Source organism: Chrysochloris asiatica, unplaced genomic scaffold, assembly GCF_000296735.1.
Source record: "Chrysochloris asiatica unplaced genomic scaffold, ChrAsi1.0 scaffold00272, whole genome shotgun sequence".
In the NCBI taxonomy this organism is placed as follows: domain Eukaryota; kingdom Metazoa; phylum Chordata; class Mammalia; order Afrosoricida; family Chrysochloridae; genus Chrysochloris; species Chrysochloris asiatica.
In genome coordinates this window covers 129,702-142,167 of record NW_006408790.1, presented here as the reverse complement: position 1 = coordinate 142,167, position 12,466 = coordinate 129,702, and the positions used below count along the sequence as shown (strand labels likewise).

The 12,466-nt window shown below is 45.6% G+C and overlaps 1 protein-coding gene across 2 annotated transcripts in view; it reads right to left on the bottom strand.

Annotated features, from left to right (window-relative positions):
• Window positions 1–12,466, bottom strand: part of PDS5B (PDS5, regulator of cohesion maintenance, homolog B (S. cerevisiae)) — a 114,118-nt gene that overhangs the window by 59,854 nt on the left and 41,798 nt on the right. For both annotated transcript variants that reach the window (XM_006874363.1, XM_006874362.1), the window contains exons 11-15: window positions 11,322–11,473; window positions 10,217–10,330; window positions 8,184–8,265; window positions 2,453–2,501; window positions 160–299 (exon numbers count right to left, since the gene is read on the bottom strand). In XM_006874363.1, coding sequence (XP_006874425.1) covers window positions 160–299; window positions 2,453–2,501; window positions 8,184–8,265; window positions 10,217–10,330; window positions 11,322–11,473 — 537 coding nt within the window. The remainder of the gene's footprint in view (window positions 1–159; window positions 300–2,452; window positions 2,502–8,183; window positions 8,266–10,216; window positions 10,331–11,321; window positions 11,474–12,466) is intronic.

The window sequence follows — 12,466 nt, the reverse complement described above, 5'->3', positions numbered from 1 at the left end:
ACAGTAAGCTTATCACTGTTTTTTTTGTTTTTTGCATGTTTATTTTTGTTGTATTTCCTAAACTACTTCATAGTGAATATAAATTGTTTCTTTAAAGGGGGGACCACAGAAAGACTTGTTTCCTTTGTAAACGGTAGCTCTGTTCATCTCTCTCCTTACCACACAGCCTTCAGCCTGTTTGCAGGAACACGTAGGACTAACAAGACCCTCTAGCTGTTTTCTTATTTTCTCATCGTCTTCTAACACCTGTGTGAATTTCTTCATGAAGTCCTGGGCCTTACCAGGATCTGGCAAATTTCCTTAAGATACAATTGAAAACAAAAAAAGATACAATTCAAAATTATTTTTAAAAAAGAAACATTTCCCACTGCTTCATTATGTCAATTAAGACTTTTTGTAATTATTAAAACCAGGTCTAGGGTCCTAAGGAGCAGCTGGTGGGTTTGAACTGCCGACCTTGTGATTCTACAGCACCATACCCAGGAGTCTCATCAATTAACAGTCCTAACACACAAATTCAGTGTATTTCAATGAAATTATCAGTTGTCAAGTAACTTTAATAAACAGTCACACTTCCACATCTAAAAACCTTGTAAGAAATATGAAACCCACACGGGGTCACTGTGGAAGCGACACATTCCCATTCCTCAGTCACTCTAGTGGTTTCCTGGCAGCTGTGACAACAGAGACTAGCTGGGACTCTGGGCTGTAATGAGAGGAGCAGAGATTCAGGAGACAGAGTCAGTGAGATTCCACCCAACGTTGATGATTCGTTTCCAGGCCCCTGACGTGCTAAGTAGAAAGGAGTCCTGAGGACGTGACCGTGTGCTCTCAAGATGGATCGAGGGCAGGGAGAGCAGACCCAGAGCACAATACGGAACCATGTTTGCAGGCAGAAGACCCACTCAGTGTCGGCACAGTGAGCGTCTGAGGGCTGGAGGGATCCCTGCTGGCGTGCCCGCTGACAATGGTGCACAGAATATCGTTAGCTCTTCACTGGCGTATCTCCGGGATCCAGAAAAGCCATCGATGTTATGAGAGGCCACAATAAGGTCTACCATTTCAGAACAAAAAAATCAAGGGAAAGAGACAAGAGGGAGGAAGGCCGTAGAAAAGCGCTAAAGAGAACTATAACTGGGCATTCTGCAAAGCTGGAATGGAAGCCTGCTTTCTCTGAGCACAAGGAGCTAGATGGGGCGGGAGAAGCTGGGAACTGGGTCCTACAGGGTGACAGCCATGCCATGGTCCCTACCACAGCAAAAGTCACAAATACAGCAACAGCACAAAACCAGTTCTCAGGGATTCTAAAGGAGCTGAAAACGTACTGATGTTTAACTGACCCATATGAGAAATAGATTTGATCTTAAAGTCCAAAACCAAACCAAACCGCCTGTCGTCACAAGTGGCTGCAACTCAAGATGACCCTCGTGGTACAGAGCGGATTCTTTCACATTCTTGCTTTCTTTTGCTTTGTTTTTCTTCTTCCTGAAACTGCTCACTCAGGCTCCTTCTTAAAACCCTACTCATGCAAGCACTCCCCTCCTCTTCCTTCTGCCGAGTCCCAGTCCATTAGAGCCTCCTGCTTGGGTGCGGTGCCCGGGACTGCGTCCGTACCACCATCAGCACCTAAGAATCCACCTCACAAGCACCTCATTGTCACCAGAGGGCGGCTCAGCACAAGGGGTTCCTGCGGCTCGCAATGCTGTATCTGGGCACAGTGTCCCATCCACACTGACCCGGCTGTATCTGGGCTCAGTGTCCCATCCACACTGACCCGGCTGTGTTTGGGCTCAGTGTCCCATCCACATGGACCCATCTGCTCTGGGCTCAGTGTCCCATCCACACGGACACGTCTGTGTCTGTGTACAGTGTCCGGTCCACACGGAACCAGCTGTGTCTGTACACAGTTTCCTGTCCACACGGACCCGTCTGTGTCTGTGCACAAACTGAGTACACCAAGCATTACAAGAGCCTGTGCCATCGAGTCAATCCCGACTCTGCCCTCTGGGGTCTTCGAGGCTGTAAACCTGTACAGAAACAGACTGCCACATCCTTCTCCTTGACAGTGGGTTTGAACTGCCAGCCTTGAGGTTAGCAGCCCAATGCTTAAACCAGTGCATCACCCGAGGGCCCCCCCCCCCCTTTGTGGCCAGGTTGCAGCTGTCAGAGGGGAAATTGGGCAGTCTTGTTGCATCCCAGCTCTCACAGGTTTCACTAATCATTGTTTCTCCTAAATAAATTTACAGAATGGATTACTTCCATTCTCGCTCAGTCTTGCTCAATCCTTTGGACTACGCAATGTAAATGAAGGCCATGAAACGAGGGGGAGCCGGGGCTGCATGCGGCCTGTCGGAAGTTAGTTACAACCAGAAGACCCCCTAAAAGCCCCTTCAGTGGTCAGCCAGGTTTCCATGCAATCTTACATTTGTACAGATATTAAAACGTGACTTACTTGTAATGACCATCACTTTAGAAAATATGGCCTTGACACTGGCGTCTGTCTGTAAACCACACACAAAAATGCAGCATTAGAATCCCCCCAGTCAGAGTGTAACCCAGCCTACAATGCGCCAGGCCCACCCCACCCGAGCTGGTCCAGGACACAGAGCAAGCCAAGCCCTCTTCAGTCAGCAGAGAGGTCTTTGAGCAAGTCTGTAAAACGTTGAGGCTGTCTGTAAACCTGGGGGTAAGGGAGGAATAGACAAGGTCTCTGCTCAAAATGAACCTGCCAAGACACCACAGCATCACAGTGAAAACCCACAGCTCGGATGGGGGTTTCCGAGGCTGCAAATCCCCACAGGAGTAGACAGCCTCAACTTTCTCGTGGGCTGGAAGGTTCGAACCCATAGCCTTCCAGGTAGCAGTCTAGCACCTGCCCACTGCATCACCATGGTGTCTCACACAGAAGGAAACCATTCACTTCCAGGGTATTTTAAACTTCAGTTGGGGACCTTGTTGTGTTTTGGGGGAAGGGTTTCAAGGCAATCCCCATGGTAGACAACACTGTCAGAAAGGGCCACAAAGGCCACTTCTGGAGAGCATGCTTCTCCAGGACAGCTGTCCACTCAAACGAGGCAAGTAGGAGGGCTAGCTGAGAGGGAAACAATTTTAATCACTTTGAGTAACAAGGCAGCAAAACATTATTCCTTTAGTATGAGCTCAGTGCTCCCGACACAGGAGGCGGAATAAAGGCACCAACAGTCAGGAAGCCTGGCTCTCTACCGTGCCTGCTGCCCGTCTGAGTAGCAAGTGAAAAAGTAGCACAGAAAAGCGAAAGATTCTACCTACCAGCAGCCCTCAAGTTGACTCCAACTCAGAGCCACCTCATGTGTATCAGAGAACTGTGCTCCGCAGAGTTTTCCTGACTGATTTCTCGAGTGGAATGCCAGACCTGTCTTCCAAAGTGCCTCTAGGTGAACTCAGAGGCTGCAAATCCCCCCAGCACATGAAGCGTTGGTACCACCCAGGGGGCTCATCCCACATTAGAATTCCAGCTTGGGGTACTATCTTTCTCTACGACCTTTTCTCTTCAATCCCACCATACATGAATGAGAATTCTTTATACATACCAGCTTCTCGGGTTATCTGTTAAGCATACAGACTGAATAAGTAAGGCTGAAGACTACAACTCTGACACACAGCTGTCCTGATTTTAAACCATCCAGTGTCCCCTTGCTCTGTTCCAATAATTACCTCTTGGTCTATGTACAGGTTCCTCATGAGCACAGTTAAGTGTTCTGAGATTCCATACTTTATCATGATCCATGCAATCAAAAGTCTTTGTGTAGTCAACAAAGCACAAGTAAACATCTTTCTGGAATTCTCTGCTTTCAGCCAAGATCCTTCCAACACCAGCAATGATAGCCCTTGTCCCATGTCGTCTCTGGTCCTAGTTGGATTTTTGGCAGCTCCCTGTCAATGTACTGCTGCAACCATTTTTTAATTATCTTCAGCAAATCTACTTGCATGTGATATTTATGATTACGTTTGATTCATTTCAACATTCTGCAAGGTCACCTTTCTTTGGAATGGACATCAATACGGATTCTCTTCCAGTTTGGAAGCTTTCTTCCAAATTGTTTGGACTAGAATGGCAAGTGCTCCCAGCACTACACCAGTTTATGAAACATTTCAGTTTGTATTCAGTAAATTCTTGAAGACTTATTTCTTGCCAATGCCATCAGCGCAGTTTGGACTTCATCCTTCAGTATCACTGGTTCTTGATCATATGGTACCTCCTGAAATGATTGACCATGGATCACTGCTTTTTGGTACAGTGACTACATTCCTTTCACCTTCTTCTGATGCCTACATTCCTCCCATCTTCTTCTGATGCTTCCTGTATTGTTCAATATTTTGCCCACGTCAGGTGCCACTTCCTGGTCCTGCACCATCCTCAATACTGTTATTACAGTTGAGCCTACAGCTGCTGCCACTGTGTCAATCCTTTTCCTTGGGGGTCTTCCTCCTTTTCGCTGACCCTCCACTTTATCATGCATGACATGCTTCTCCAGGGATTGGTCCCCCTGATAATATGTTTTCAAAGTATAAGAGACAAAGTCTCACCATCCTGACTGACTTCCAAGGAATATTCCCGCTGCACTTCTTCCAACACAGATTTGTTGGTTCTTCCATCAGTCCATGGTACTTACAATATTCTTCACCAACACGATCAAATTCATCAACTCTATGGTCTTCCTTACTTGTTGCCCATAGAATCCCTCAATATTGCAACTTGAGGCCTGACTTTTTATTCAGTTCTTTCACTTTCGAAGTGCTAAGCATGTTCTTCCATTTGGTTTTCTAACTCCAGGTCTTTACACATTTCATTGTAATACTTGCTGTTGTCTTCTCAAGCTGCCACTTGAAGTATTTTGTTCAGCTCTTTCCGGTCGCTGTAGCTTCTTTACATTCAACGACACGTTTCAGAGTTTCTTTGGGCTGTTGCTTTTTTGTGTTAAGACTGAGCCAAGACCCTCAGTGGTTCAGCAGGTGAATGTAGGGACCGCCTGTCTCCATGATGAGGCCTCATGTAAAGCAGCAGAGCACGGTGCGGTCTGCTGTGATTCGCTCTACTCTGATGTAACTGCCCTCGTGTTGCATCCCTCACGTCTATGTTAATGAGGGCAGGTGAATTCTACATGACTAGGCTGAATCTTCAGCCACTCTCTTTTGAGATATAAAGGGAGAGAAAAGTGAGCAGACAGAGAGTAGGACCTACTACAAGCAAGACAGAAGACCCGGGAGTGGGTCCCCGCACTGTGATGCTCACTGCTAGATCCAGGGGAAGACTGACGCCGAGACACATGGAGATTCCAGGGAATGCTGGGCCCACAGATGCTGAAAGGAGACAGGACACTTCTGAACAGCTGGTACACTGAATTCAGACTTCTACCCTCCTAAATGGAATCCTGGTGTGGCACTGTAGGTAAGCCCACCAGGCGCTCCTTGAAAACCTGATATAGGGTCCCTATGAGTAGGAACCAACTCAGTGGCACTTAGCAACTACTCCCCCACCCTAAACTGAGTGAAAACATTTGTGTTAGTTAAACCCATCTACCTGTGCAGTTTCTGCTATAGCAGTGCACGAGAACTAAGACAGGTGTGCTTGATGTCAGCAACGAGTCCTCTGGTCTTCAGTCAATAATGTTCAGTGTGTCAAATCTGTTCTTCAGTTGCTCTCTAAATTCAGGTGGGATATACTCAAGGTGACATGTTGGCTCTCATGGACTTGGTTTCATTTTCTTCAGCTTCAGCCTAAACTTGCAAATGAGCAACTGATGGTTTCTTCCACAGTCGGCTCATGGCCTTATTTTGGCTGATGATATTGAGCTTCTCTATTGTTTCTTCCCACAGATAAATAATCGATTTGATTCCTGTCTATTCCATCTGGTGAGGTCCACGTGTAGAGTTGTAATTTAAGTTGGTGAAAACAGGTGAGTAACTCATTGGCCTTCCAAAATCCCATCTGTGATTGCTAGCATGGTTTTCAATTACTGATCATTGTTTCCCAAATCCACATTCTCATCACCAGTAAGTAACTGATGTATCTTGATTGCATGTTTGATCAATTTCAGACTGAAGTAGTTGAAGTACCTCTTCAATTTCTTCTCACGGGCTTTAGTGATTGCTACGTAATTTTGAATAATAATGTTATTAACTGGTCTTGCTTGTTAAGTGCTATAGAGTCAGTTCTGATTCAGTAACCCAGATAAGGTTTCTGAGGAGCAGCTGGTGGGTTTGAACCACTTTAGTAAGCAGTCCAGAGCTTACCCTATAGCACCATGTGTAGTCGTATGGATATTATCCTATCACAGACAGCACTGAATTTTAATACAGATCTTGAAAGGTTCTTTTTGATGATGAATGTGACACCATTCATCTTCAATTCGTCATTGCTGGAATAGTAAGCCATATGACTGTCTGACTCAAAATGGCCAATACCAGTCATTTCAGCTTTCTAATGCTTAAGATATGGATCTTCATGTGCTCTATTGCATTTTTAACAACTTCCAATTTTCCGAGATGCATAGCTCATACATTTCATGTTCTGATTACTACGTATGCTTGCAGCTGTTTCTCATTTTGAGTTGTACCGCAGCAGCACATGTAGGTCCTGAGGGCTGAACTCCATTCCCGTCATCACGGTCAACTCTACTTTGAGGAGGCAGCTCTTCCCCAGTTGCATTTTTAGTGCCTTCCAACCTAAGGGGCTCATCTTCCAGCACTATTATGAACCAATGTTTCGTGGATATTCATAAGGTCTTCTGGGACTACTCCCTCTGAAGTGAACTGCCTCTTCCTTCTTCCTAGTCTGTCTTAGTCTGGAAGCTCTGCTGAAATGGAAACAACAGTGGCACAATTGCCACCAACACAGCAATGTGCACGCCCCCACTGGAGGACTGACTGACTGACTGACAGGTGGAGAAAGAGTACTGCAATGTACTACAAGTAATGCTTTTTAAGGGACAATTCATTCTAGAAGGTTCAGCATACTCAACAATCAAAACTTTAAAAACCTTTAACTATGTTCAAGACAGATTATTGTGAGCCTGCAAAACAAAAGTACCACTCAGCTGTCAGATCCAATTAGGTAAACAAGCGGTCTGCAATGCAGTGTGATTTATAATTTGGGGCATTAAGCAGAAAAAAGTCATAGTATCGAGCCACCCCAATCAGATACTGGAATCATCTTACTGAGCCTTGGGTACGTGGCCACCTGGACAGTCTCCCTTCTTGGATAAAATACACTGCTCTATGGACCTGCACCCAGAGAACACAAGGCATGTGTGCTGGAGGAGGTGGAGAGTCACACACTAGGAAAGAAATGCCCAACGAGGCCATCTTGTTTCCCTACAACGCAATTTAAACTGACAAGGCACGACACTTTTTTAAATGAAGTATACCTCTTAGACACCACTCACTACAGAACACTCTCAAAGACAAACAAAAACAAAACTGGGATGACTAACATCATTAAACTACACCTACGGAAAGCAAGTGACAGTTAACATCACCATTAATAATCATAAGTAAAATTCGCAAGATACCTCTCTGTAGCTGCACCATGATCGAACTTTCTAAAAGCCCAAGACTATGCAAAGATGTTGAGAGCACGTTAGGGTGGCAAGAGAGTGTCGCTTTATTCTATTTTCTATGCTTCCGGTAATACTGTTACAGTTTATTGGAAAGCTGTAAAAATAAATCAATAAATGCTGGATTTTGAGTACATGCAAACGCACTCTCTTTCTCATGGGTGTCGCCTTTTAGAGACAAAGCAGATTTATGTTGAATTATCAACAGAATGGTGGTGGTGGTGGTGGTGTGCCATGGAGTTGGCTCCGACTCATAGCGACCCTGTAAGAAGGGTTTCCGAGGCTGTAAATCTTTATGGGAGCAGAAAGCCTCATCATTCTCCCTCAGAGCAGCTGGCAGATTCAAACTGCTGACCTTGAAGTGAGCAGCCTAGCTTGTAATCTACTACACTACCAGGGCTCCTTTATCCATGTTGTAAGTTTCTTGAAAATTCAAGTTTTCTAAGTTAGGGATCATTGACTAAACCCATCCAACACAGACCAAGCTCTTTAACCCATGGAAGCAATAACTGATGGTAAGTAAATTAAGACACATGTTTTACAAAACTTAAACATCACAAAAAAATGTTCCCTTAAAATTCAACTTACTTTGGGTTGCTTAATTAAGTCAAGCAAATCCTTTACTTGATGTCGGAGCAGATTTTGACACTTCCACATTTCATTCAATGCTCTGGAAAACACAAGCAGATAAAGCTAAATAATAAAACATAACAAAAATTCTTCTGGAATATTCCAACTATGTAACTTGTTCTGAAAAACAAAGCTCAAGTTACAGATGGAAACAACAAAGATGAAGCAAAATCTCTGGGAGTGATGGGCAAAGGAGGCAGGGTGAGAAACAGTGTCGGCGTGACAAGACCAACAGTGGTGGCACCGTGGTTAAGCGCTGAGCTGCTGTCTGAAAAGACAGGCTGTTCGGAGCCATGAGCACCGCGGGGCTTTGGAAACCCTGTGGGCAGTCTCACTCTGTCCCAGAGGCGCACTCCGAGTTGGAATCAACGGGACAACCTTGGGTTCATATTCTTCTCACCGCTCCTGCCACCGAGACTGATCCCACTGGCAGCAAACTGACAGGACAGAATGCAACTGCCCCCGAGCCTTCCAAGGCTATCATCTTCACAGGAGCAGAGAGATGCAGCTTTCTCCTGTGAAGTGGATTTGAATTGCTCATCTGGCGGTTAGCAGTCCGATGCTTAACCCACAGTGCCACCACAGCTGCTTTAACCACTGCAGTGGGGAAAGCATGAGCTTTGGAACCCTTGCTGGTTCTGCGGAGTTCAGCTCATTGTATGGAGAAATGAGACAAGACCACTTACACCAGGCCCCCGCAGGTGTTTTCTGGAAGGGGCCAGGTAAAAAGTGTTCTCAGCACTGTAGGTAAGGCTGTCTGTTACAGCTGTGTCCTGCTGCTGCAGGACAGAGCAGGTGACAGGAAACGTGCACTGCGATGCCACCTAGAACCCTTCCCTGAAGTTTCTAGATGAGGGAAACAGCACCCAGAATTCTCTCCGGGTGAAAAACAGTCCAAGGCCCAGGAAGCGGCAGGAGAAGCAAAAATGATGTACACTCCTTAGACTTCCAATCTGTCTTCAAAGCTATAAACTACGTCGGCCACACACTGAGGGTTCCCATTTCCTGAAACCCAGAGCAAAATAATGTCTCAGCCCCAACTTCCTAACCATCGACAAGGCTCCATTAGGTCAACAGTGTCCCTACCGTGTCCAAGATGACCATTCCCTACCTCACACACCTGAGTATTTTCTCAATGAAGCATGCAGGGCCCAGAGCACAGATGTGTGCCAACCTTTGTGCACAGTGTTGTGTGTTGGGCATGCAGCACAAACACTTGTACCCTGGCGATCTAGACCATAATTCAAGTCACTTCCAGGGGAAGTAACAGAGAACATCTGGGGGCAGCATTTTCACAATATGGATCTTTCTAACACCGTTGTTGTTACGTTGGTTCTAATTCATAGTGACCCTGCATAGACAGTTTCTGAGAAGTGACCAGGGAGTTTGAACCGCTGACCTTGTGGTTAGCAGTTCGGTGCTTATCCTACAGTGCCACACCAGGACATCATTCTAACACCATAAGAAAATCAAAAGACAAACAACAAATACACTGAAAACATCTCTTGAGAACCAACAATACAAAAATCAACAACAACAACAAAAAGACAGAAAATATCAGACCCTGAGATTACATGTTGGCCAGCTCTGTGTATTTTTAATCACTACACAAACCACTATTGAGCTCATGTGGGTAACAGCAAGCCCACTGCCATGGAGACCGTTCAGACTCATCGTGGCCCCAGAGTGGGTCTCTGGGAGCCGGAACAAAGGGCAGCATGTGATGGTTGTGGAACCTTTAAAAGAGGAGCCTTGGAAGCACTATGGTAAATGCCTGGCTGCTCACCAAAAGGTCGGCAGCTGAGAAACCCCGCCAGCGGCTCCACAGAGGAAGCAAGGCCCGGCAATCTGCCCCATAAAGAGCACAGCCTAGAAAATGCTCTGCCCCGCGGGGGTTACTGCTGCACAACCAAAACAAGAGTAGCTTCTTATTCACATCACTGAACACACTGCAAAAGCTTTCGAGCACAGATTCGATATTGGAAACGTACTTCACAGCATTTAAATCCAGCGTGGCATAGAGGTAATACAGGCACTTCATCCGCTCCGTGGTCTCCAGATTGTGAGGAACCATGTACTGAGCAAAGATGCGTTCCACTAGCAGCCTGCAACACAACACACAAAGGTCACTGCACTGAGTTTGTTTGTAAAGCACACACAGACGAGGGAGCTTCAAAAAGTTGGTGGGAAAAATGCAATGATTGGGTAAACAGAATTTCCCCCATGAACTTTTTGAAGCCTTCACATATAGCTTTTCTGAGTCTCGATGTGGTTTCCTAATGAAAATCTCCTTTCTGTTCAGAGGAACCAGGACCAGACTTGGTCTGCAATCCTGGAAATAAATGGCTCCCTCTCCCACTCAGATAACAACTACCTCTCTGCATGGCTTCGGGCCTTCCCAGGCCTTCCTCCTTCCCAGGGCCCAGTTCCAATCCATGACAGCAAATTGTGCTGCAAGTCTCTGTGCACTAATGTCCCAGTCCCAAAATGGTAGAACCATCAATTCCTACTACAGAATACTGTACGGAGATGCACACAGCTCTGTGTACAACACATGAGTGTATGGAGATGCACACAGTTTTGTGAATACTACAGAGTGAGGATCTATCCAAGCGGTACCTCGGCCTCAAATGAGAAAACATTAATATTGCATTCAGAGAGCATATTTTTACATAAACTTGTAACTGTTTTCTCTTCAGACTTTCACAAGAATTGTTTGTGCTTAAAATAACTGGCTATAAGTTAAAGGATTTATTTTTATTTGAATGCCAAATGAGCAAGTGAGGAAAGTAACCAGGAAACAAAATAAAATTATAAACTAGAACATTCAGATTAACACTCTATTCAAGCCAGGAAAGGCAGATGCACTGCAAACACTGTGGCCCTAGAGTGTCCTGTAGTAGGAATAGAGTCACAGGCAACTGCTTCTTTAAATTGGCTTTGGTGGCAAGTGAACTAACTGGACACGCACTCCCTCTACTAAGAGTGAAAACTGAGGCGGGATCTAAAGGTTAGAGGCTTCAGAGTACAGCTCAATAGCAGCTATCCAACACCCAAGATCACCACATCGTTGTAGCCAACACGGCCTGAACTTACCGATCATCAATACTATTTTGATAATAAATATGCAGTAACTTGTCCTTGACCCACGCGATCTGTTTGGCCGCGTCTTTCCCAGCGGCTGACTGCAAGGCGTACTTCTTGTAAATCTGGGCAAGCCCCATCATGGCCTCTTTGCGCACTCGCCACTAAAAGGAGACAAAAACAGGTTTTCTTATCACTCAGAAAGGCCTCCATCACCAAAGGCGGCCAGTGTTCTAGTTGTCTTTTTACATTTCCCTTTGCTTTACGTATTTTCTTCAAGTCTCTTCACAGGAGCACAATCCTCCCTTCTCCCGTGCAATACAACATGGCACCAATACCACTTTTTGTGCACAGAACGCACACAGTCCGTTTTTTCACTTTATGGCTCCGCATGCTTCACTTCAAAGGTCTGCCACCAAAGCCACCACAACCCCACAGGGTCTGCCTGGACGATACCCGGTAAGAGGATCGCTTCCTGTGTATTAAAAGATATGCAACCCCGGCTTTTCCAACACCAAAGGAAAACACACCAGAGAGCACTGCAGCTAGCAGGGAAGCCCGCTCAGCTCCACAGTAAGAGAACAGAGTCCCCTAGGCAGTGGAGGGTTCCCCCAATAGGTCCACATTTGCTTCAGTGCCTGGAACAGGTTTACCAAAACACAACACCTTAATCAGCAGAAGTGTGCAGCATCCAAAACTTTGGCGGGCTCATTCCTTAGTTGTGTGTATCAGTGGCTTGCAGCAGATCACAAAGCCCTTATCTAACCCATGCGCAGTAACAAACAAGACTTCTAACAGTCTTACTCATGCAATAAGAATTCAGCTTGTCTACCGACTCCACGGTACTCAACAACAACAACATGGATGCTTTATCTCTAACCCTATACTATCTCTAAGTCTGATTTCCCAAGCTGCTGCATGAAATAAGAGAATGAAGAGGTAAACCATCTTCTAATACCACAAGGAAGGAGAACACAGACGAGTGTTGTGGGAACTCAAGTTTGACATGAATGAGCAAATCAACCCACAACAAGCACACGATGATCCAAAATGTGGGAATTATGATCCCCACAATATCCAAGAACCCAACCAGGAAGAAGACAACGTGGGTTCTTAGATGGTCTCGCCTTACACCAAGCCTGTCCCCATTTGGCTTC